General features: G+C 38.1%; 2 protein-coding genes across 2 annotated transcripts; both read right to left on the bottom strand.

Annotated features, from left to right (window-relative positions):
• Positions 1 to 343: 343 nt before the first annotated feature.
• Positions 344 to 5,373, bottom strand: arpc5b (actin related protein 2/3 complex, subunit 5B). Its single transcript, XM_063891221.1, has 4 exons — positions 5,077 to 5,373; positions 3,570 to 3,641; positions 3,199 to 3,375; positions 344 to 2,394 (listed from the first exon to the last, which is right to left on the bottom strand). Exons 1-4 carry the CDS (start codon positions 5,218 to 5,220, stop codon positions 2,332 to 2,334), a joined length of 456 nt encoding a protein of 151 aa, XP_063747291.1. The 5' UTR covers positions 5,221 to 5,373; the 3' UTR covers positions 344 to 2,331.
• Positions 5,374 to 8,835: 3,462 nt separating this feature from the next.
• On the bottom strand, positions 8,836 to 25,708 carry pla2g4ab (phospholipase A2, group IVAb (cytosolic, calcium-dependent)). The gene is made up of 19 exons (XM_063890895.1): positions 25,458 to 25,708; positions 23,852 to 23,963; positions 22,931 to 23,012; positions 22,569 to 22,717; positions 22,272 to 22,385; positions 22,062 to 22,099; positions 21,405 to 21,549; positions 19,591 to 19,727; positions 19,003 to 19,225; positions 18,590 to 18,704; positions 17,269 to 17,406; positions 17,101 to 17,190; positions 15,802 to 15,867; positions 14,744 to 14,874; positions 14,482 to 14,593; positions 13,708 to 13,892; positions 13,421 to 13,610; positions 11,928 to 12,085; positions 8,836 to 11,060 (listed from the first exon to the last, which is right to left on the bottom strand). Exons 2-19 carry the CDS (start codon positions 23,867 to 23,869, stop codon positions 10,902 to 10,904), a joined length of 2,250 nt encoding a protein of 749 aa, XP_063746965.1. The 5' UTR covers positions 23,870 to 23,963; positions 25,458 to 25,708; the 3' UTR covers positions 8,836 to 10,901.
• Between the last annotated feature and the right edge of the window lie 232 nt (positions 25,709 to 25,940).

Raw genomic sequence — 25,940 nt, forward strand, 5'->3', positions numbered from 1 at the left:
GTGAAATAAAAAATGATGAAGCTTCTTTCCCTCTGAAATCAGAGACAGGGATTACTCTGTCTGGCCATTGTTTTTTTATATTATTCATTGCATTCGAGTGAACTCATCGTATTTAAAAAAAAATGTACAGTATCTTCAGTAGCAGACAAGTTAAATGTACAACAGTCTATGCATAACAATATATTTATAAAATAATGGGAAATCTGCTGAAATTGAAACAACAATAAGGATAACAAAGACTTAAAGACATCTTAAGGATAGGTAAATGCTCTCCTTCGCCTCCAACATGTAGTTCCTGCTTTGATAAATGAGTGTGCATGTAAAACAAAGTCATGACAAAGGATTTGCATTCATACCTTTTTTATTTTTGTCAAAAAAGCATAAACATAAAAAAAGTAAAATAGAGTAAGGCAGATTGTACATCAGTGTGGTATGCTCCTGCAGCTGGAAGAGCATTTTGGACTTATGATACATGAAAATATCAGGCTGTTATTTGTTTTCATGTAAAACTAGACTGTCCTGCAAGAGAAAAAGGAATCTAGTGTCTGGATGCTTCATCACTGATGACAGTATTCAAACATGAAAACCCATGTCTAAATAACTGTTGATAACTCATGAGAAAACACAAATGTATGCGTGTTTTAGAAAAAGCTATTGAAAATCCGCCTGTTTGATTGCAAATTAGCAGAAACACAACATTATGCTGGAACTAAATTCCCCTGGTCACTACATCATTTTTTCAAAATGGCAAATTTTCTAACCATGAAACACTTTGCTTGCATGTTTATGTATACTGTTTATTCTTAGAACTCCACCACTTTGTTTAAAAAGAAATGTCTCCAATACATAAGGGCAACTAAATCCTCACTTTAAACTACAGTATGACCATGAAAGCAAAACAGATCATTTGGCAACAGACGTTATCTACCCGATAAGGCAGATCAAGCTTCAACATTTCCAGTTTTCCTCATTTAAAAAAAAGAAAAGCATAAGTGGTAGTAACTCCCTACTGCCATACCACGTGTGGAGGAATTGATAGATTTAACCAGCATAAATTCAAACCCAGATTAAATACAAAAACCTCCCAGAGAGACACATAACATCTAGAAAAAGATAGGTATGAAATGCTTGACAGAATACTCGAAACTCAAGAGTGGGATCATGCAAAAAATACCTTTTTAACATGAATTATTTTAGTTTCTCCTGCACTCTGATATATTCTAACCTTTTAAGCTGTGGTCTTTGCAGCAAAAAAACACAACTTTAAAACAATAACAAACAAGCGGATTTTTTTTAATCTTAGATATTGTTTTTCTGTTAAATACCTAAATAAAACAATATGAAAAAGGACTCTAATGGTGACATGTTATTTTTTCCTCAAAGTACAGAAAAACCCCAGCAGGGCCACATAATGCCCTGCACAGTGACAGAGGGTGCATGGGAGGGTTAGACACACGAGGGATGTGATGAAGAGCAAAATAGGATTAATAAGAGTGGTGGTGGAGATGCATCGTGGGTAATAATCCTTAACTGGGGCAGCAGGCAGCGTGAAAGGATGGATGACAACAACCCCCACCCTTCCCTCCCGCTCTACGGGGGGAAATGGCGACCCCCGGGAACAAATCCACCACCCTCCATCTGTGACTGTGCTTTTCAAGAGCCTCCCACAGCTAAAGTGTTACAGGGAGAGGCAATGAGAGGATTTACTGACAGAGACTCTGGCTTTTATACCCTCAGAAAATCTCTGCTGAGGAGAAGATGGAAAACAAATACTGAGAGAGTTTTCCCTAGAGAAGCAAAGCTGGAACCCTCTGTGAGTTTGAATGGAGGAAATATTACTGAGTCATGCCTTTGAGTGAGCACAAAGGTGTCTGTTTATACGAGTGTGTGGATAAAGGACTGGACAGCAGGGGCTCCCAACCTTTTTGACTTAGATTAGACTGATAAGAGAGGTAGAATTATCCTGGGTTAGACTGAAATCCAGGAATATTCATTACTGTCTCCCCTCGGTTGGGAACCACTGTGTGTACAGCAGACTAATTACTGTATAGGAATGACATGAAGACAATGGGGAATATAGTAAGGAAATCTAGGTAGCACATAGTACATAAGGTTCTCTGTAGCACCCTCTGTTTACTGGGCTGTGATCATGACTGGGGAAAAAAATGAAAACATCTGTATTTAACACAATGTCATGCAGACTTGATTTGTTTGTCTAGCGGGATCACATTGGGTTAAATAATTGTTTTTCTTTTTAGTCCCTATGCCATCTGTTAGACGACATCAACAATGTCCTGTATGTGTAAGTGATGTGGAACTGATCGTCTTCTTTTAGACCGTTTTCCTGGCTGTTAGTACCCGCACAATGCTGCCCACTCCTCCAGCTGCCAGAGCCTGGAGACAGAGAGAAAATATGATCAGGTTTTTAGTACTGAAACTAAGTCTCTGTTAAGCTCTGGCAGCTCATGCTGTATGCAGAGTTGTGACAACATTTAATTAAGCCCAAACTGGTCTTTTACTGTCCCCATACATCAGGGGTGTCCAAACTTTTTTCACTGAGGCCCACATACAGAAAAACATACGAAGGGTTGGGCTCCTCACTAGAGGTGAGGTATTTTGCCTCACAAGTTAAGTTATAGGTTACCAAATCAATCTAATGTAGGTCAATTATTCTTGCTACTTAAATATACGTTTAGAAAATAAACAGCCTACATCACAGATCTATGTAGGGTTTCATTTATTCCTTAAAACAGAAGCCTCAGATTGCCTGTAATAAGGGGAAATAGGAAGAATGTATTTAAAGCTTGTTATGGAAATAAGTTGTTGGGCTTTTTTTATCAACTAAGATTTGTTAGAAAATGTTTTCAACTTTAATATGTCTGAATTTTTGGAAAAGTGTGTTTATTAACACATGAATACATGATAAATATATGTTTCAGATGTACAATATAAGACAAACACAAGTTTCAGGTTTGGGCCATTTTCCATTATACTTTTTGAATAAGCTGTGGGCCAATTCAAAATGGACCATGGGCCGCATTTTGATCCCGTTTAAGATATTAATTAACATTAATACATTATTTATTTCAATTACATTTAACTGAAATGTCAATCTTCAGTGTCATTTTACGTTCACTTCTCCCTCTAGTCAAGCCACTGTTATTTGATTCTGCCAGATAATGAAGTGCAAATATTTACCTTTTCATGCCACTGCAGCAGGACCGCGCTGCTGTTTTCTGACGGCCTCTCGAAACCTTTGTAGATGTATTTCATCAGCAGGTCGACGCCATTTTTGTCAAGGGACTGAACCCCTTTCTCAATGTCACTGCTCTTAAAGGCGCTGAGCACCTTCAGCACCAAACCCTCTGCACGTTCCTGAGAGAAAAGAAGATACATGTGAATATGAGTTAGTTATTAGTCTGTTTCAAGAACTCTTAAATACTGCCTACATCTGTTTACGCCCAAAAACCTCTAATTTCATCATTCAACAGTATAAAGTCTAAAAAGTGATTCTTTAGAAACACACGACTGTGGTATATGCTCTTATTAACCAGGAAATCCAGACCCACCTTGACGTTTTGGTTCTTCGTGTTGATCGGCGGGTTCTTCAGGACTGCTTGCAAAGCCTCCATCAGATTACCTGTGCAGGGAGGGTTAAGGATGCAATGCAAAACAGCTGGTGGTTTGTTAACTGTAGTTGGAGTAAGATCCTGAGAGTGCTGCACTGGGTCAGGACACTCTGTGTTGCTGATGTTGACTATGTGGTTTTCTCCTTAACTGATGAATGTGTTGTTTTGTATTTTACATTCTTATTTTCACATTCATTTACCATAATTTGTGATTTATTATAATTCTATTTTTTGCCAGCATATGTGCATATATTAAGATCCTTCCTGCTGCCTGAGATCAGTCTCCATTTATGAATAAATAAAAACATAAATAAATGAATATAAACATATTGGGTTTGTCTTTCCATTTCTGTGTGATTTATGTCTGCAGAATCGGTTGTTTGAGAAATTCAGGTGGGTGTTTGCGTTCATTCTAATGTAAAACACATCAAGTTTACCCGTACTGAAATGTGCTTTTATACTATTCAAAAGGTAAAATATAGGTTCACATCAATATGTCTAAAAAGTCATATGTCCATTACAATGTTAAAAAAGTTATTGCTATAAGATCTATACTGTCCTATCCATACTGACTGAAGTGAGTCCTTACAATAGCAACTCAAATGCAATTGATGGACAAGGCAAAGTCCTTGTTATGGTAGAAATAAAGGCATGCTTAAAAGGATCAGCAGGGGGTAAGATGGAAGTAATCAGTACTCTTGAGTTAGACAACATATCCCGTTTAAGTATAATATCCCGTGTTTCTTTCATCAGCTAGTAGCAAAAAAGTAGAACTTCATAATAAATACAATTGGTATAAATCAGCATGAGCAGAGTGCCCTGTTTGTTACTTAGAAGCACGTACAATTGGTTTTCATGTTCCTATTTTGAGTATTTCTGTTGTCACATTTGTAACGAATGCGAGCCTATCCTCCTGCCCTGTAGCATGAGGTGGGAGGTAACTGACTTATTCAATGAGGAAGTGCTGCACTTTCAAGCCTTATAAGGCCTATTAGACGGAAACCGCTGGCTTCACACTTTACAGAAACACCAATATAGAACTGCTGTATCAAAGAGGAAGCAGATTGTTTAGCTCATGAGCAAAACCTTGTGCTTCTGCTACACTCATCCTACTAAGCTAACCGGCAAAAACACGATGGAGTTACTCGACTATTTAAAGACAAAAAGCAAATATACCATTTCATTGTGAACCTGTTTGCAAATGCACACTTGCTTTGTAGTTAATATAAAGCTTGCTGTGTCTTGGAGCAGAAATCCCTGGAATGTGACTGCCAGACAAGTCTGGACAGTGACTGGCCTACTTGCAAAAACCCTTTCACACCGGCAACCTACTATACAAAGAATACATGAAGTTATCGATAGTAGCTGTACATACACACAGACCGTTGGGGTTAGTTTCCTCGGCAGTATGTGGATGCTAACAGGCTAGCTAATCATGTAAAGGATATTGTCTGATGAGGGAGTCCACCTCTGCCTCGTCGGGTCCCAGCTGGTTTTCTGCTCCGTCCTCCTCGTCCACAAATTTGTTCTCGTCGTACTCGTCCACGTCCACACGCCTGAAGCGGGCGGCGTTCACGGTGTTCTTCGACATGTTGTTGGAGGGTTTTAGGAGTCTATTTATAACCGAAAAGGACAAGAGATCAAGCTCAAGTCCGGCCTTTTTTTTAACAGTGCTTTTCTTTGATTCGGCTGTCACAAGCAGGCAGCTTCCTGACTTCCTCCCTTTTCCTCTGGGTGGTTTTTGCTTCCGCGTTCACGACATCGCCCCCACCGTGGACACAATGTGAAACTGCAGGGCACTGTATTTATTTACCCGTTTCTGCCACAAGATGGCGACAAAACGTAAGAAATCTAGTATAAATGTATGTATTGCCTTATGCACGAGAATCATTGCGGAGAAGGTTTTCACATACAAGGAATACGCTTTGGTGTTTGATGCATAACAATAAAATGGCAAATTTAAAGGAAAATGAATATAAAAAAAGAAATAACAACAAGATAAATCTTGAAAATATAAGTAACAATTTGTTTGTTTGTTTGTTTGTTTGTTTGATTTGTATGTTTAATGGAAGAGCTGTACACATTAAAAGAGAACATTGGCAATGAAACACCAATCTATCCAACCAATACTATAAAGTAGAAGTGAAGGAATACTTTGTTACAAGTACATTTCCTGCATTCAAAATGCTACTCAAGTAAACGTACAAAAATATTATCATCCATGTATACCTCAAGTACCAAAAGTAAAAGTACTCATTATTCAGAATGGCCCATTTCAGAATACCATAATATATATGTTTTGATAATTATTGATGTTTTAAAGTGTTATCTGGTAAAGGTATTAAATAAATATAGAGGAGTAAAAGTAGATGAGATTAGATGTAGTGTCAAGTGTAGTGAAGTAGTAAAACGTAGCATAAAAATGAAAATACTCAAGTAAAGTTACGCTAGTATCTCAAAATTGTACTTAACTGCAGTACTTGAGTAAATCTACGTAGTTACTTAACACAACTGCTTAACATTTCTATTGTGTTTGACATATCAGTGGAAATACCAGTATTACCACTGCATGAGCATGAGTGCAAGGACATGAACGCAACTGCTCACGCAAGGTAATCTGTTTTAAGGGTTTTATCTGCTGGACAGAGGATTGTGTGTGTGTGTGTGTGTGTGTGTGTGTGTGTGTGTGTGTGTGTGTGTGTGTGTGTGTGTGTGTGTGTGTGTGTGTGTGTGTGTGTGTGTGTGTGTGTGTGTGTGTGTGTGTCGAGTCACTGCATCTACTGACCATTTTTTTGCTTTATTTATTTAACTCAGACCCTCATGGGTCGACCACCTCATCAGCTCTGTGATGTCAGGGTTTCCCTGCGTCACATGAACATGCATTCTTTCTCTGCAGGAAGTAAGACACACTTTCCATGTCGCTATGCACACACTCATCTCAATTGTATGACAGACAATTTGGAGTAAACACAAACAGACATATCCGCTTGTCAAACTGCAGATAGTTAAACTTTTTTGAATCCTTTCAAATCTTGTTATAATCAAACTCATGAGCTCATGTTTAGTTCTGGCTGGGATTTATGTGATGTTGTTATGGGTAACAGGCAGACAATATGTTTGAGGAACCTGAGCAATAGAAACTAGTCCATCACACACAGAAAGGTTCTGGGAAGTGAAGGCATTTGGACAAATTCATGTTGGAAGAGGAATTTTAAATTTCCTTATCTGCTCTGTCTAGACAGCAGGCCCTTAGCCTCAGGAGGAGAAAGGGTAACACAAGTTAATGTAATTCCCACTGCTGACTTCCTTTTCCATCACACGCACACACACACACACACACACACACACACACACACACACACACACACACACACACACACACACACACACACACACACACACACACACACACACACACACACACACACACACACACACACTGATCTGAAGCAACTGGTTTCAGGGGAGTGAGAAAGTGTTGCTCACTGCATGCCTACATAAATATTAAAGCTGATAACACAACCTGAATAGCAACATATTATGACCACCCCCACCCAACCAAACACACACTTCAATGAAAATATATAGTACATACATCATTCTTCCTGCCTCCCCCTCATTCTCTCTCAAAAATAATCACACCCACACACACAGACACACACACACACAGACACACACACACACACACACACACACACACACACACACACACACACACACACACACACACACACACACGCCCACACAACCTTCCGTGCATAGGTCATGAGTCTCCTCATTGCAGGCTTTGTGGAGTGCCCCAACCCATCTGTGCAATGTGAATGACTCAACACATCAAAAGGCGAGGGTACAGGCACATACATGACCTTCATGTGAATGTGAAAATTAATAGGCCCTGGAAAATTTCTATATGGAGCCTGCTTCCTCTCCTACTGAACAGCAAACACTGAGATAGACAGCGGAAGATGAAGAGAAGAAACCAAATTTTCACGTGGGGGGAATATTTCTCTGAGATGATGATTTAATTGGGGAATTTAATGAACTAGTAGGTGCTGCTTTGGATCAGGTCTCCAGGCTATGAGAGACTCTGTGTGGCTCCCTCCTCTCTGGAAGGGGAAGTGGTTGCGGTGTGTTCTTTTGTAACATTGAGTTAAAGTTTAAAACATGTTGAGGTTATCATTACGGTGATTGACATGTTTTTGGCTGTAAGATTTATTAAATACCATTATCAGTCCTCATGAGACTCCTGACTGAACATATGAAAAGCTGCAGACAACAGAGAAACATTGCTCTGTTTTACTTACATAGTACAGTTAAGTAAAAGCCATCATATGGGTATTTCATTTTCTGTTCTTTTTTGCGTTGAATTTGATATTGAGGTAATCCAAAAGCCAATTGTACATACTTTTTTATCATGGGCCAAGGAAGAACTTATTATATTTTGAAGCAGATCAATATCAGGGTGGGAGGGTTACTTTTAAAAATGTATTCCGCTACAATTACTAGTTTCATGTAAAAAAAGATTACCTCACTATCAAATGCAATGAGAATAAATACAAGAAAAACTGCATATCAATAAAATGGCTTGGTGAAGTTTAGTATATTCTGTAAGACAACAAAACAATATAACCTCAGAAGATAAGAATCCAAGATGTTTCGTATCAAATATATATTATCTTTAATTGAAGGCTAGGTTTTTATAATAGTGTAGTGTAAAAATTCAGTTTTGGTTTAGTACATTAATGAAAAGTAATTGTTTAACAAACAGGTGTCCATTAACTGCATTATATAATTAATCAACCTAATTAAAAACAAAATAGAAAATATACGCAGTACGTCTTCCTGTAATTATCAATCTTTGTTATACCCTGTTAATGTTAGTTGTACTAAGGTGTACCGTTTTGTTCATTTGTAACATTCCTAAGTATTTTTTTCAGGTATTCATTTGTGCATTTTCCCCTGAGGGTCTGAATTTGTTAGTCAGACAGTCAGAAAGACAAACACTAGACTCTACATATCAGTCTTTATTATGGTCGAAAGTAAAATATCTCTCGAAACTCTATCTATCCATTAAGATCAATCCTGCCACCCATTTTGTCAAATATAATTTCCAAAACAGGGCATGCCAGAAAAGCAACATTTCAATTTCTTATTATCTGCTCTGTTTTTTCAGGTATGGTCTCACGGATGCAGGAAGGATACCTGATATTTTGACACACAATTTGTCTTTTATTATCGTCCTTTTTTACAATACACATAAACATTATGTATGTCTTGCTTTGCCAGTTTTAACAGTTAAAGATCACAGGAGTAAATGTATACACATCTTGTACTATCAGATTGTCTGTTTAGCATCTTGCACATTTGTAAACATTGTCAGAAGAACATTAACATTTTATGACAAAATAACATTAGAAAAATAAAATAGCAACAGCTTTTGTATGCTTTCTAAATCAACTAAATGACTACAAAGAAAATAAAAGTGAAACATAAAAAGATAAAAAGATCGGTACTTGTTTTGTTGCTTTGAGTATAAAAACATGTTTTACATTTTGGGAATGTGCTTCTTTTTTTTGCGAATTTACATAGATAACATGATCAGTACATCTTTTATCTTTTCATCTGTGTTCTACATTTAAGGCCACAGCAAGCATATGCTTAGCTTAGCTTAGCTTAGCTTTAAGACTGAAAACAAGGGGAGATGGGTCTTCCCCCTTTGTTATTGTTCTTCTTTTTACGTTTATATGTGTGTTTAATATTTTTCACACAAAGAGAAAATAAACCACTTCGAATGTTGAACTTGGATTCCAACTATGTCCTCTCAAACACACGCCAGTCTTTAGGTTCAGGAGTTTCAAGAGCTTAACAAGGCTAGCCCTTGCTGTCACGTCTTTGGTCCTCTATATGTAACAAATAAAATAAACAAAAGCAAATTCCCCAAGTATAATGCTTTTCACTGCAGAAACATGAACATGCAAAACTCTCGGCTAAAACAATCCGCATACATGTTTCAGGGGTCATGAATCCCTGCAGAAATAATCTAAAACACTCTCTCATTGTTTTCTCAGTTTTTTCCTAACCAACAGTGCTGAAACATATCGTGTTAGAAAGTGCTAGGTGTAAAATTCCACTGCACTGTGTGCAGCCTTTGGGCCCCTGCAGGTATAGGTGTAGTGTGTCAGATTCCAGGCCTCCATTTCTGCAGGTGTAGGTGTAGTGTGTTAAATTCCACTAAGGGCCACGGAGAGCCACCTTTTCCAGCTGTGACTGGATGATTGAGCTCACCACATCCACCCACCCTAACATAAGCTCCACTTATAGTACGGGGGCATTCAGAGAGTCCTTTACCGATTGGGTTAGTTGGAAAGGGCCTGGGAAAAAAAACTAAAGCTGAAACAACACGATCGGAAAATAAACACACCTAGAGATATAGAGAAGGGGTGAGGGAGAGAAAAAGCATGGCCGTTTCTATGGCTTCAAGTTTGTTTTTTCCAAAATGGTGGCTTTAATATGAGACACTCCCTGTAGGTGGGTAAGCATCGTTGAGATGTTTGAGGTAACCAGAGGGGGTGCATGTAGCGTGCCTAATAGTTGCCATTAAACAAAACCAATGGTTACCAGCTCCTCTTCTATGTTTACAAAAAGGATTACATGTTAAGACGAGCTGCTGGGGGAACAAAAAAAAAATAATGACTTGCATGTTTGGTAGTCAATATGGAAAGAGTTCAGCTGACAAACAGTTACAGGTACAGGTGAGGCTTCTCATGGTGCATTCACACAAGCATAATATGGACATGAATCACAGCATAAAAAGTCAAAGGAAATATGGAAATTCCGATTTGCCCTCAGAAGCAAGAGTAAAAGGTATCCTCATGGAATGGGATTGTTGCAACTTCAGTACAAAATTCACGTGAAGTAAATTAACATATAGATCTGAGCTGGATATTTCTTTCCCAAATGAAGTACTAAGAGATAGCATAGTTTCTCAGTGTCAAGTCTTTTTTATAACCAGCAGTTAGAAACAGAGATCAGATGTCTGTTATCAATAAACTCCAACATGGGAAAAAAGCTAGAAAAATATTCTCATTGTGTAACATATGAACGCAATCAAATGGCTTGTAAAAGTAAACTTTAAGGTTCTTGGAAAATGGAGGATTCAAAGTATGCAAAAAGAGATCAACTTGATAGACTTTTCCAAAAAGAAAATGCTTTACTTTAAGACTGAATCTACAATATACAAAATGTCTCCTTTCTCCGAAGTCTAAAATCAGATTACTGGTTTTTATTTCCCAGGAAGTTCAAGGTTTCTCCCCGAAAATCTCTTTTGAGAGCCTTCTTTTTGGGGATTGCACTGAGAGAGAAGGGAAGGGTTGTGCATGAGGGATCCTCCTTCCTGGACACGATGCAGTCCTTGATGGCTTCCTTAATCACCTACAGGGGACAAATACAGGGATTAAATCTTGAATGCCAGACCCATACCAATGTTAGCTCAAATAGTTTGGATATACAGTACTTTCTACAAAATATTGCTTTTTGTAAGAAGATTTATTTTGATTCACATTATCATTCAATCATTTTGACATACTCTGTTGTGGACCAAAGTAGCAGACTGACCAACATTACCATCTCGACACTTGCATGGTTAAAATGCTGATTGACACTGCTTTAAATATGCAACAATAAGTACAGGATGCACATGACTCCACAGTCATGTGCTGGGGATCGCATCCAAATATCGTTGCATAAATGATCAAACTTTGGTGGGACTGGGCACATTTCTTATTCATTCATTGTGCTAAAATCTGCTGAGTCAGAGTATCTTTATTGACAGTATATATCCGTCTTTAATCAGCTGTATTACCATTGTAATCCCAAAATACATTGAATCACATCTGAATCGTTACTCAGCACGGAAGTGAGTCAAATAAGGTGAGTGAAAGTTCCAGGGTAACTCAGGGTAACACACCTCCTGTGAACTAAAGTAAACTTGTACTAGCCTGTCTCTAGGATTACACTTTTAATGTTGCTTAACAAACGGATATGTGTCTACTGACAACACAAATATGTAAAAATTCCCTATTGAGTGAAATCGGATTAACCAAGAATGACTGTTGGAATTCATAAAAGGACTCAGCAGATTGTACAAAAGCTTGAATCACTTTTTAACCCTCTGATGACATTGAGTCTTACAAACTGCAGGCACCATCATTGTTTCCTGTTGTTTGTGGTTGGAAGTATGCAAACTATGCATTACTCAATGTAAACATCCTGTAGTGTAACCATAACTACAAAGCTGACCTCCAGGTTGTTAAGAGTGTTGAACTCCATGAGGTCGTGGAGTCGGATGAAGGCCTCGTTGGAGTACTGGAAGTTAAAAGTGGAGAATGGTGACTCTGGGTCGTCAAAGATGTCAAAGTCAGCCAAATCCTTCTCCTTTTCTGTCTCTCTGGGTACACCTGCAAGTAAATTAAAGAGTTAGAAAATTATTAAATAAATCCATTAAAATCTGACATAAATCTGACAAATGTTGAGTCGTGAATTACATTTTTATTTTGCAAACAACTAAATACAATTATTTTTGATTTGATTTGCTTGTTTTGTTAGCTATATAGTATATTTCTAATATTCCACTCAAATATTGAGCGAGTTACATGCTTCAAATGTTTTATATTTTGTTGATGAAGACAATAGCTTCAGAACAACATTTATTCTCTTTTCTTTATAGTAGAAAAAAGACCAAAATAGAAAAGAACAAACAAGATCCTTCTTTCCTCAGTATGAGAAAACTATTTTAAGATGCATTTACTTCTGTAGTGATTACTTTATATTCATAACACCTATACTAAAAATAGCTTTCTATATTAACACCTGATAGATCTTCCACTTTTAGGAAAAATGTACAATTTATCCAGATTTAGTTTTTATTATTAGTAAAGATGAAAGACCACATCGAGAAGTTATGTTTCGGAAAATGCATACATGGGTGAAATAACTCCGTAATGGGTTAACTTCCACAGACGGGAAGTCCATTTATGGTACAACTCCCTCACATTTCTCTTGGGTTTGAGTGCAAAAAGCTTACGTAACGTCCATAAACAGACTGCGGAAGCATGTGGGCCGATGATGACCTACTGAATGTAAAGAGGCAGGAGAAGAGATGATGGGATAGTCTGTCTCTGTATGGGCGCTGATATATTGTATGTTTACACAAGGAGCTCTCCCACTGGAACGAGAGACTCACTACCAGCACCTGGCTCCTTAAGTGAACCATAATTCACCCAAGCAGGTCATAAAACACTGAACACACTGTGGTCCATATCTAGGGCTTGTGCATAGATGCCTTGACACACGCGCACACACACACACACACACACACACACACACACACACACACACACACACACACACACACACACACACACACACACACACACACACACACACACACACACACACACACACACACACACACACACACACACACACACACACACAGTCACAGTCAGTAAATTGCAGGTACGCTAAAAGACAGACACACCGCTTCCACCAAGAAACCACAAAGACCCTGCGCAGGGTTTTTTTCCCAAGGGGAGTTGAGGGGCCCAACTGTTGGCTGATCATAAAAAAATGCCTGCCTCGAAACGATTATGGTTGAATTCCAGTTTGCAAGTTCGAGGAAGAGATGCCTCATGTTCCATGATGGTTAAGCAGCATTATTAAAATAATACAGACTGGGCATATTTTCCTCTTCACACGTGCTGAGGAAAACCTCCACATGTGCGCTTACTTACCAGGAGCCTTAAAGGTCCTGAAGTTGATGTTGACCAAGACAAAGTGGATGACAGTCGGGCAGTTCTTTTCTCCTTTTTTTGGTTTGAAGACGTAGCATTCCTTCAGGCCCTCGCGGTCAAAGACTTTCGGGTCGATCTTGGGGAATGGAAGCTTGTTCATTCGAGCCCACTTTTCTGCCAATAGGAGCTCCTGTGTCATAGATTTACAAAATAAAAATGATATTCATGGTTCCCTGTTTGTAAAGATATTTTGGAGCAATGTGCGACTGTAACAAATAGCCTCTGACCTTGAATGGGGGGCTGGAGTCGCTGGGTCGTGCAGAAAAGTCAAAGGAGATGATGAGATTGACACCGCGCTCCGGCCGCAGGATGAGAGGGTAGGGAAGGTTGTAAGTGAGACCGCTGTCCACTATATGGATCTTCTTGCTCTTCACATCCAGAGGCTCGTAAATACGATCAAACTCATCTGGATCTGAGAATATCACATTGAAACCACAAATAGCAAGAGAGGGTAAAAGAAAGAAGAACCAAATGTTGAGAAAACATTTCTATATGGCAAGAATGTTAAAATGACGTGTAATGAGTTAAAAACATACCATAAATTCCAACATTAACTATATGCTCTATTGAAAATACTTTAACTAGGAATTGTGAATATAAACTCTTCTTTCTGAGTTTCTAATTCACTTCCGCTAGGAAATGTCCAAGACATTCAGTTAATGTGTCTTTTGAAGCAGCAGTAACATAGAGTTTAAAATCATTAATTATGATTTAGATTTTGGTGCAATTTGTTCAGTAAAGAAAATGTATTCCTCCTATCCAGCCCTGTGTTCAGTTGCACATGCATTTAGTTGCAAAATTAAGAAAAAGGCTCCTATATAGTATTTTATTTATTTATCATTTAAATATTGCAATATGATTGATTTGCGGCTAGATGCTAAACATTTCCAGATGGTATATTCAATACATTTTTTTTAATCAAAACCAAAATGATCATGTCCTATTTTTAGGATCCTAGAAAAATATTGTCTAAAATAATTGATTGTGACCACCCTTCTAACCTGTAACAGCATCCACCTCTTCCTCAGGTTGGAGGGCATGGCATGTGATCTCGTTGCCCGGAGAGAAGGGGGTGCTGGTGTTCAGGTTCAGGCCCAACATGAAGTTATGCACCTGGCAAAAGGTCGAGATGAGTTATGAAGGAAAACAGTTGGTTGTGAATTTGAATACAGGAAAAGTGAAACAAAAATGTGGCTGGAGCACAAGCTGTTTGTTGTATGAAGCGTTTTCATGGTTTTGTGTTGAATTCACATATTCAATTACCTTCCCAGCCCGGCCCTCTCTTGTGTTGAATAAGGATGAGTCACTGAAGAACGACGTGAACATTCGTTGAACCCAGCTAGCCTGAGCGGTGCGGTGGTACTCATCTTCTGCCTCTTGGTTCTCAGTTCCAGCTGAACGTTGAAATATGAAAAAATGTGAAATATTGGGACAACAATGTTTTAACTGGGTCTCAAGTGGAACATTAAGTTTAAGACAGGCCAGATATTTCCCTCAGGAGTAACTGAAAAATATAAGTGACGGAATATAACACTTAGGTTCATCACCTATTCAAAAGAATGATAATATTGCGTTGTAGCTAAAGGATGTTTAAATAGTCCAATTCTAAAAGTAAGTATACAATAACGATACACAAAAGAAGTGAAATCAATACACAGATGCATTCACAGATGCATTGTAGATTGTTCCAAATAATGTGCAGGTATTTAAGACCCCATTTAGTATTAAAAGTAAAGTGTTGGTGCAGTGTGAATGTGTTTTATAGTTAAAACAACATGTGAAATGTACCAGAAAGGATTTGTTTTACATCTAAAATGAACTCCATCATCAAGGCTAATTCATTGTAAACAAATATATCTCTATCACTAATTTTATTGCATCCGCTCTTTTCTCTCTTCCTGTTTTTTACTATTTATGATTTCAATCACAGCTAAAACTCTTACTCACAAAGAAAATTACAATAAAAATAATAGTAGGATCATGAAAAGTAAAAAACACATGTTAATTGGCCAACGCATGTACATTGTATCATAAAATACACAGTCTGCAAACCCAAGAATTAAAAGTGAAATCTAAACAAGTGCTTTTTCCTGTTCTGACAGAAACCACAGTAACTGTTCTGATGATGAGTCACGCTTACAGATGCACATGGCAGTATTACCACAGAAATTCTGACAAATGGTGTTTACTTTCCTCACAACCGAACAATGTGTCACAATGTTTACTGACACTATTCAAAATCACACACCTCTAATGTGCCATTACACATGCTGCTGTGTGTTTGTCATTTCCCAGTTTGAATCAAACATGTCTGAGCTCACCTTTACGTGGCTCTTCGTCATTGTCCAGACTGTCTTCTCCAACAATGTGCTTGGGTTTGATCTGCTCTGTAAGACACAAGACAGATTCACTCATCAGGTTACAACTTCAAACACGCTCTTTAATCCAAGTCATACAAAATATCAACTCTGTATCAGAAAGAATGGTTTTGTTCAGCTATGTGACATTATCAAATTCACTATCTCTTGTTTTTATCTGCCAAAAGAATTCCTCAGAGAAATGCAATACACCTGATAAAGAATGCCTGACTGGGTGGAGATTTTCTTAGCACTTTAGTACAAGTAATGCAGAGCGTGTCTGAACATTTAAAGGTCACCCCATACAAACACCTTCAACCAAAACAAACCGATCTGTCAGGATATGGGAAGGGAAACTTATACACTGTTTTTGTATCATCGTGCAAACACACACAAACAGCAATGCCACCCATTTCAAATCAGGTGAGATAATTTTAGATTGGCTATCTTTAAATGTTTGAGAAAACAGGTGTCAAAGTGCGTGAGAATAATTCTGGCATCAGGCGAGAAAATACAGACAACAATGAGTCTCAGGTGAGTCTCAGGTGAGTGTCAGTTTCAGTGACGGGTGTCTCAAAGAAGAACTTTTATCAAAAGATCAATACAGACCAAAGAAAGTGGCATTATCTGTAAACGAACACTTACTTTCCACTTACACAAAACACCCATGACTAAACACATATTTCAGATTACTGTTAAAATGTGTTTTAAGATCTGTTTTTTTTTTAATGTATTGTCACACGTACTGTACTGCAAGGATGAAATGCATTTTATTATGATTTTTGATACAATACATTTTCTTCTATGCAATAATTTGTTCTTAAAAAATGACACTTAACATAAAATACCTCATCATTGTGAAAAATATTTTCTATCGTTAATTCATTTTTTAAATTATTGTAACAACTGAGTGAAAGTATTTTTTCACCTGGGTAAAGTGGACACATTTTTTTCCAAAGGGTCTAATGGGCGGCTGTTGTTTAGCATTTGATACAATTTGGTGATCTTCCGGCAGATTATTAACTTCAAACGATAAATTTCAAATATCATAGATGACTGACGTGCTCTGAAAAATAAGTCATAGCCATCTGCTGATGATCAAGTTATGTAATCAAAGGCCAGTAAACACCTCCTGATTACTTATACATTATACTTATTACTGTTTTGGCTTTATCCAGTTAATCAAACAAATGTAGTCAATAATAAGCATTAAGCATTATTTAGGGATTATATGTATTTTTCAATGAGAAGCAAAAAGATTACCTAACTCCTCCTCCATGGTGCTGCCTCCAACTGTGTCTTTGACTCCCAGCACTCTGTTGAACAGGATGGAGAAGGCGCTGCCCCACACACCTGAATCAGAAATATACTGTGAGTTTGTTAAATAATGGAAAACTAGTGTGACTGCTTTGGATGAAAACACTTTCTCACCCATTAGAAAATGAATAGGGTTCTCCTCGTGTCTCTTTATGGCAGTTCCCATGAAGAACTTGCTTCCAAACAAGTCGGGGGTCATGAAGGTGCCATACTTTGCCATCCCAATTTCATACGGGCTGAACTCCACCCAGTCTGCAGGTGGAAATCTCAGTGTTAATGTAACAGAAATGTGACACATTTGTTTATGGAATATGATCACCATATCATCTGGACATTTTGGGGACTGTTTTGAAGGAGATTGCTACTTTCAATACATTTTGTCACGCACCAAATAGATGACAACTGGATTTGAAACACAATAAAAGGGATTTGTATTTGAAATAGGGGAAACTAATTTGGATTTATAAGTAAATAAAAGAGTGTCTTTAGTTGATACACATGATGCACAACATGATTCATACCATAAGGGTTACACTTAGGTTATTCAAGTCCCGGCTGTTATCTAGATTAGCATTGAGTGTGGCCTCACCCTGATGCATATCAAACTGACATGCACAGCATTTGAACATAGTCAATCAGAAATAGCATGGCCAGGTTTCTTTTGTCGTCAGAATTTTAGGACATGTTCAAAGTCACATACACCCTAAGTGACATATTGTCATTAATTATCTCAAGTCGAGTGCATTATTGTCTTTTCTGGATTCGGGTTTTCTTTAGTTGGTATCCAACATATTGTTTGGTACTTCTTTAAACATGAAATTAATAACTTTGATACTGCAACAGCAACACTTTCTCCACAAGGACATCACACTTTTTAAATTCTTGGTGGGTTTTTGTAAAAGCTAATGTTGTCAGATGTCCAGTATGTTATGTTTCAATGTAAAGCAATGGAATGTAATATTGGGTCCAAGCAAAGGCGATCCATTCATTTATCGAGTCTCACTGTGAAGTTTCAGCTTTTGCTTTGTTATCTATTTTTCACATGCTTGTTTTGTTGGAGCACAGTGTGCATTGGCTGTGCAGCCTGGGTTAATAGCCCTTACAATGAGGAAGTTTGAACACTAACATTAGACTAACCTGGAGTCTATTATGGCCTTACGCACTCTACCCAGTTCCTCGATATATAGCAAAGTTGCTATCTGGCAGTACAGAGCTGTCATTGAAGCCCAGCCCGCCATGACACATCCTCTTTGCAGTGCAGCATTATAAGGAAATATGTACCGCATGGTTACTTTGCATGTGGCCATTCGATCATCTCTGAAGTTACTCATTACAAATGCAAAATAATTCTGTTAGGGACATGGTGAAACATGTAACATACAATTCAACATAAAGGCACATGTAGACATTTAAAAAAAGATAGATATTTATTTACCTGCAAACATGAGCTCAGAAACATCTGGTTTTACATGCAGACATGTGAAGAGAGGAAGAGGACTCTGGGCCTGGTTTATTTTCTCCTGGATGCTACTCAGTTTGATGTCCATCCTCTGGGTAGAAAAGATGGCAGTTTTTGAGTCATTTACACATACACAATCTGCAGTTAGTAAAAGTCGTCATGATTATATGGAAGTAGAACATGATAAATTAATACAAATAGGGAATAAACAGCACAAAATGAAAATAAAAAACTTGCGTAAGGCCTGAATAGGACGTCAGAACAAAATAATATAGAAGAAATTAAACATGAACTGAAAGGAAGAGAAGGACTGATGTACTGCCAAACAATACCGACACAGATAATTAAAGAATTCCATCAACAAACAACAGCTGTCATGCGTCTCTTACCGCAGGTATGAGCGTCTCTCCTATGAGCATACCGAAGATATCAGTAAAGGTAACAGGCTGCCCAAAGGCCTTTTTAGCCCACAAGGCCTGGATGTAGTTGGTGATGTGTTGGGGTAACAACAGCTTCAGCGGGTTACTGCTGACTCTATTCATCAGCTCTGGGTTTATATCCTTCGGGCCCTTATTTGGAAACTCTGGGTGGGAGTAGAGAGTGGACATGTACCTATAGCGATAAAGAGAAATAAAAAAATCAGTATATCAAAAAAATATGCCTGTGCTTTTACAATGTTTTTACTGGAGGTATTGCATTGATAAGGAAGTTAAATCCACTAAGTCACTCAACAAACATGACGATGGAGACTAAAGCAAACCAGAGTTGCTTGTTTGATGAAAGGTTCGTACCAGCGGAGGATGAAGGGCAGTTTTCTAGGAAAGGGTGGAGGCAACACCGAAAGACAGTCGGAAAAAAAGGAGCAATAACAAAGAATAAAATGAAAGGAAATAAAGCGCATTAAGAAAAAAAGGGGTCAGGTTGTGAGAAAATTAATAAAACTAAATAATTGGAGATGAGGAGAAATTAAAACTGACCATGTGGATCCAGAAAGGCCGGCAACATATGTGGCACAATCCAGGACCCCAGACTCAAACAGCGCTTTCATCACACCTGAGAAGCCAACCATGGCACGGAAACCGCCTCCTGAACCCGCTATGGCTATAACAGGCACCTGCAACACACACACACATACACACACACACACACACACACACACACACACATAACCACCCAGACATAGTCATAATGTGATTTATAAGAAGACAAAGACATGTTTAATCACATAATTACATACTAACTGTTTACAGTATGAGTCTTGCATTCATTCTCATTATTTCAGGTTGACTAACTTCCCTCCTGTGGCTCCACACAGTGAGGGTGCCAGTTGCGTCACGCCTTCGCAACCCTTCAGATTTTCAAAAATTTCATAATTTTTATTTTGCAATGTTGGTTCCTTGTATGCAGTCTGTTTTTATCTCTTAGACAGGTTTTACAATTCTGAAAGACATATGCAGGTTGTCCTGGATAGGAAGTTGAGTGATGGTGTAGCATAGTGAAAGGCAGGAACTGGTTATCTCATTCCTCTGGATCTTCCGGAACAAGCTGAGGACATGCGCAGGCCTGGCTGGAGATTATAGCTAGGCCCAAGGGCGTAAAGCCAAAACCACATCAGCAAGAAAATGAAACTCAACCCAAGTCAGAGCAGGGGCGCACAACTTGAGGGGTTATAAGGCATACTTTATTGTTTGACACAAAATTTGTGAAAAGCGCATGACAGTTTTTATTTAGTTAGTCTGATTATATCAGAACAACAGGTCTTTTGCATTTTTGTCTTCTTCAATAGGCTTAATCCTATACAGTGGATCATGAAGTGAATATGTACAAGAACGAGGAATGCCAAAGTAAGCACACATACTGTAGCTATAACTCCATCTGCTAGTTCATGTGGAATGGATTATTATGTGACTGTAAAAAAGGCATAGCGGGTATTTGGCATAGGCTCTGATCATTCCTTATATGAAAACATGTCGATATAAACTTTCCTCACGGTTGCAAATGTAGATTCAGAGTGTACAAGTGGATCTTAGGGTGGAGGAGGGACTTTTTTTTTATTATCTACTCAGAGAAGCAGGAGCACAGTCACACGTCGGACTTCAAGTAACATTTTTGACAGCAAGCTAGCAGTGACAACCTATGTAGACCACCGCAAAAAAAAACACAGCCGGACAAAAGTTCTATTCATTTTTGTGGCTCGTTATGGATTATTCTTTCTCACTGAGAGCTTTAGAAGAGATAACACTCCATACTCTAAATATAAGCTATGGATAGGAAACGGTTATATATAAACGGTAATATGCTAATGCGAACTGCCGTCTCTTTCTTACAAGTTACAAGTCTGCATCAGAGGCTCCTATTTTATTTGCCAGTTTTGTGTTGAAGACTGTTTCCCTGTATATATGTGTCGGTTTTTGCACATTAGAAAGTGATTGGTCTATTTAAATGTGTGTGTACCTAAACTAGTTGGCCCCAGGATCCGTTTGTATCTTTTGTAGAGAGGTGCAAAGAAATATCCCCCATTAGTAGAGGGATGTGAAAAACTTCTCTGGTGACTTACTTTGTACAGATGTAGGAACTCTTCAAGTATCAGTAACTTAGGTTAAATAAAGCAAAAAGCTTGCTTAAACTTAACAAAATGATTAAATCATAAGAAATGTAGTAAAAGTGCAAACAGAAGTTGGCTGCTTGAATCAATTAAGCTGTCAACTCACAGGTGTGTGAAAAAGACTAAAAAAACGTTTTCAGACAGTAGACATTTAACAAACTTGAAGTTTTGTGGCTCAGTTCCCACCTCCTCTGGAGAGCTAGGCAGGAAACGAGGCTTCTCCATGTCGAGCAGCTTCTTGATGCCCAGCATCACCCTCTCTCTGCGGGTCTGTCTGAACTCCTTCTCTTTGTCACACAGGGCATGGCTGAACCGCAGGTCCAGTTTAGTACTGTAGCAACAAAGAACAAACAAGGTTCAATAAAATGTGATAATGGGAAGACAAACAATAACTCATCTTTTAAATGTTCTGCTGACAGGCAGAAAGAGGATAGGATCTCTCAGTGTACAACTATCTATAGGCCAGATAAGACACTTTCACAGACAAAAATCCTCAGCATCTCTCACTGCTCACCTTCATAATTACACACCTGTATTGCATTTCCAAATCCTCCCACAAACCCCTATGTAGTGATGCAACAGGAATTATGATGCATTTTAATGCTATATAATTAGTATCCTGTTCATGAGTCATGCTGCTTGAAGTTCTAATTTTAGATTATGCATTGCTCCAGGAAAATTCTTTGGTATTCTTCATCCAGTGGTGGATTTTAAAACACACACTCATAAGCGAGTATTACTGTTTAACATAAGGGCCTCTTGGTTGATCACAGAGTGAACTCTGCTAAATAAGTATTGCTGTAAATGTTTGTTTAATCATACACAATTTAAGGCAATACCTACCAGATCTCCAGCGACAACTCTAGGTATACTTTGGTTGCCTGTCAAAACAATAAAATATGTAATTGTTCAGTGGAAGAGCAGCTGTGATAGTGGTTTTCAATCCCATCTTTACATATTTGATATCTTCAGAAAAATATGTGTGACCTCCTGTAAGACATCATGATTACATAATGATAAACTTCAATAGTCAGTTGGGAATAGATATCTTACTTTGCCAATGAGGAACGACTCCATAGTTTTCTGGCCGACTTTGAGCTTGGTGATGTCATAGGTTGCGGTACCAAGTGTCTCATCCATCACATAATTGGCGTCCATTAATGTTAACTGATTGGGATAAACATCATCAGATAAATGGTTAAATATGTTTACATACTGCATATTCTGTTATTTGTTTATATGCCTTTTAGTTTTGTCAAGAAGGTACATATACAGTTTATTATTATATATCAATCCACTACATCAGTACTTGTCATCCAGACTGCCTAGAAAATGAAATCCAGGTTTTACCTCCAGGACGTTCTGCTGGTTTGGGTCTAATATGAAATGAAAGGTCTCGTTCCATTTTGGGTTGATGTTGTTGTCTATATGCTTGGTCTTCTTTCTGCTCTCCGGGGCTGTTGGGATGAACAGCTCCACATATGGATCTGGGGTGTCCACTGCAACACACACGTATCACACATTTTACTTGTCTTTCTGTAATTATTTCGGGGAACCTTTTTTTTTCACTTAAAAACCATTCAAGTGAAAATAACACAAACATAAACCGGAAGATAATATGTGCATGCAACATGTTCTGAATAATTTGCTGCAAAACATTTTTTCAATGTGTGAATGACAAGTATTAGTGGAACAAATGTGCTAAGACTCACACAGGTCACCCAGTGCTCCCTTTGTGACGCTCTCGGCTCGAACCACTGTCACTGTGAATTTGTGAGAAAACTGCTGCTCCACCTGCCATACAACATTCATTCGTTTCAGCTCATTATCTTGTTGGAAAGTCAGTCCAATCATAATGCAAAAAAAGAATGTGCATAACACACACATTATGTGTCAGTCAGTGAGAATTTTTGGCTGTTTGGCACTGGTTTTCCCATGAAAAATTCTTCCGTTCTCACGGTTTACTTTGCATAAAAATGTGTTTCACCTCGTACTTTGACGGCAAAATGTTCAATTTGATTGGCAACACTGGTATTAAATATATGTATAGCAGACTATCAGGAACAAGTAAAAAAAATGATTGAGCAAAACTTTAAAATAGCAATTTTTGTCAGATAAAAAAAAACAACCTTTAAGTAAAATCTTAAATGGGAACTGCCATTCGAAAATACCAAAAGTAAATCCAGAGAACATAAACTTTCCAATAAATGTATTGCTGTTTCATCCTTTACTATACAAAGATGTGTCCCCACTTTTTTCAGGCTTCTCAAGGTATTAGTTGTTGAACACCTGTTGTACATACAAGTTATGCTGAAAGAAAATGGGGTTTTGATAACCATTAACAAGTCTTAAAAACAAAAAGTGATGTTAGATATAAAACTGTTATGACTATGAATGCAGCTCTTTCCCAGATTATCCCATGCTAATCTTTACTGCTTGAAGCAACCCGCATGCCCCTCAGCACCTGCTGCAGAGATAATGAAAAGGCCTCGATGTTGAGTTTTTGAAGCTCATTCTACTGCACAACTGAAAATCCAAATCCTGCTATGGAATGATTTGCACTGTGATTCAAACAACAGGAATCTGTTTTTGTCACAACCTGACTCAGTTTTGTTTTGCATGCCAATACTCACAATTATATTGGAAGCCATTGTGTGTTGTCAGGTAAGTAATCTTAAGGAAAGCCTTTTGTCAAGATGTGAACTCAGGAGAACATCTCAGTCAAGAAACTGAAGCTTTCCGAACCTGAAACAAAAAAGTTTAATATCAGTGCAAATTTAAGGAGTACAGCTTTAATATAGATCTACAAGTATTGCGTTCCCTCTTATCAGCACCATGACACAATAAGGCATTTTCTGTTACTTCTTACAAGGGACACCCCTTTCTTACAACCAAAGCTGATTGGTGAAGCCTTTAGCATCTCGAAAGCAGCAGAGGGAAGTGTGCTGAGCCACAAACACATGATAAGATGACTGGAGCAACAGCTACCATTCAAATACAGTAGGTGTGAGTGTAAGTACAGCATATGCATGTTTAGAGAGAAACAAATATGGAAGTAAAAGAAAATGTAAATGGGACTGATATGACTTAACAAATATAGAGTGTAAATAACATTAATTACTTTTAATAATTACGACACAATCTAATGTATGGTCAGGTGCATCTGTGGAAGAGGTGGTGAGATGGTTATTTTAGAAACATTAAAGCTATGAACACATAAACAGTAGGTTGATAAGACATTTGCATACAGGGTTAGTGTTTGTGTATGAGAATGAGGGAATGTGTGTGTGCTTGTGATAGCATATCAAGGTCAGTCAGCCTTTTCTCTCCGCTGTTCAACAAAGCATGTCTTAACTGCTGGGACTGAGAGCACGTAGAGTGGCTGTGTGTTCACAGCATTGGTCACGTACTGTGTGCATCAGTGGTCCAACTTTCGCTGGTGCCAGTTCACTCTGCCCTTGTTCTGCAGCGTACAATGAGTGCATGCAGGCTGCTGAGTTCAGTGTGTGTGCCAACATATCACACTGGATTCACAGGACTAAATTTTCATATGGTGATACAAAAACTAAGAGACTGACAGAAACCAGCCATGATGCAAAACAGCTGCAGTAAATTAGACCTTTCTAAATGCATACAGCATATCTCCTTCTTTGCACAAACCCACACTGAAGGAATCACTGTGCATTTCCCAAATAAATATTACAGAGGAAGTCATTACTGTATATTCAGTATCAGAATTTGAGGCTTCATACAAGACTTATTATTAGGCCACCAGAAACAGGTTTTCCCTGTTTCTCAATAGCCAGGCAGGTCAAATCTGAGAGGAGAGTTTGCAACATGCAATGTTAAAGCATAAGATTGCCTGATAATGTAAGACAAAAGAGATGATGGTTAACATATCAATCTAAAATAATGTAAACAGGGGGAAAGTTATAATGATGAAGACTATTTAAAAAAAATGTCGACGGTTGGCAACTACGTGAAACTGTTCAGCATAATCTGACTTTAGCAAGTAAAATATGCTTTTGCTAATTGAAATAATACAGTTGAAATGCTCTGTACATTTTGGCAGTACGGGATTTTTAGTTTCCTTGTCCTGAGTTGCGTAAAGTCAACTGCTCGAGAAGACGTTGGTTAAATCCCCAGCAATAGTTACTTGCACTGGCACTGGCACTCCTTGCTCTCCAACAACCTGATCTAATCCTTTTCACTGTGAAATAATTGAAATTGGAAACGTACCTTAACCGTAGAGCAAATCCTTCAAAATGTGTCATGCTGTCCGATAATATCCTTCCTCCACAGCAGAAGGAGGAGGTGCCTCAGCAGTGAACAGTACGCACACCCGGCAGTCAAGAGGCTTGAGCAGACTACACGCTCAGGAACATTTTAAGAAACACTAATGAAACGTAAACCACCAAAAAAACTTTGTTTCAACCAAAGACTAACTGACGCAAAATCAGTCATGGTATGATGGAAGTAAGATTTTGACTCATCGACTTCTCACCAAGTGCGCACCAGTGTGAAAAGGGCATGACAACATGCATGACGCTAAGCTTTAAGCATTTCAGTAAAATATTTATTTTTGGGTCCGTCTGGTGGTCATTTCTATTATCATAGTATGTTTTATAAACTACACAATCATTGACATTTCTGTAAGACAAGATTAATATGTGTTAATTTCCCCGATATATATATATACGTGTTTATATATATATATATATA

This window comes from Eleginops maclovinus, chromosome 9 (genome assembly GCF_036324505.1).
Source record: "Eleginops maclovinus isolate JMC-PN-2008 ecotype Puerto Natales chromosome 9, JC_Emac_rtc_rv5, whole genome shotgun sequence".
NCBI lineage: Eukaryota > Metazoa > Chordata > Actinopteri > Perciformes > Eleginopidae > Eleginops > Eleginops maclovinus.

Excerpts from the sequence above, each read along its gene's own strand:
- arpc5b (XM_063891221.1), bottom strand. The coding sequence starts at position 5,220 with ATGTCGAAGAACACCGTGAACGCCGCCCGCTTCAGGCGTGTGGACGTG. Across the intron at positions 3,642-5,076 it reads TGGACTCCCTCATCAGACAA|GGTAATCTGATGGAGGCTTT; the intron begins TATCCTTTACAT and ends CCTCCCTGCACA. Across the intron at positions 3,376-3,569 it reads CGAAGAACCAAAACGTCAAG|GAACGTGCAGAGGGTTTGGT; the intron begins GTGGGTCTGGAT and ends CTTTTCTCTCAG.
- pla2g4ab (XM_063890895.1), bottom strand. Across the intron at positions 21,550-22,061 it reads GAGTTGTCGCTGGAGATCTG|TACTAAACTGGACCTGCGGT; the intron begins GTAGGTATTGCC and ends TTGTTGCTACAG. Across the intron at positions 14,594-14,743 it reads GAGAGGGCCGGGCTGGGAAG|GTGCATAACTTCATGTTGGG; the intron begins GTAATTGAATAT and ends ACCTTTTGCCAG.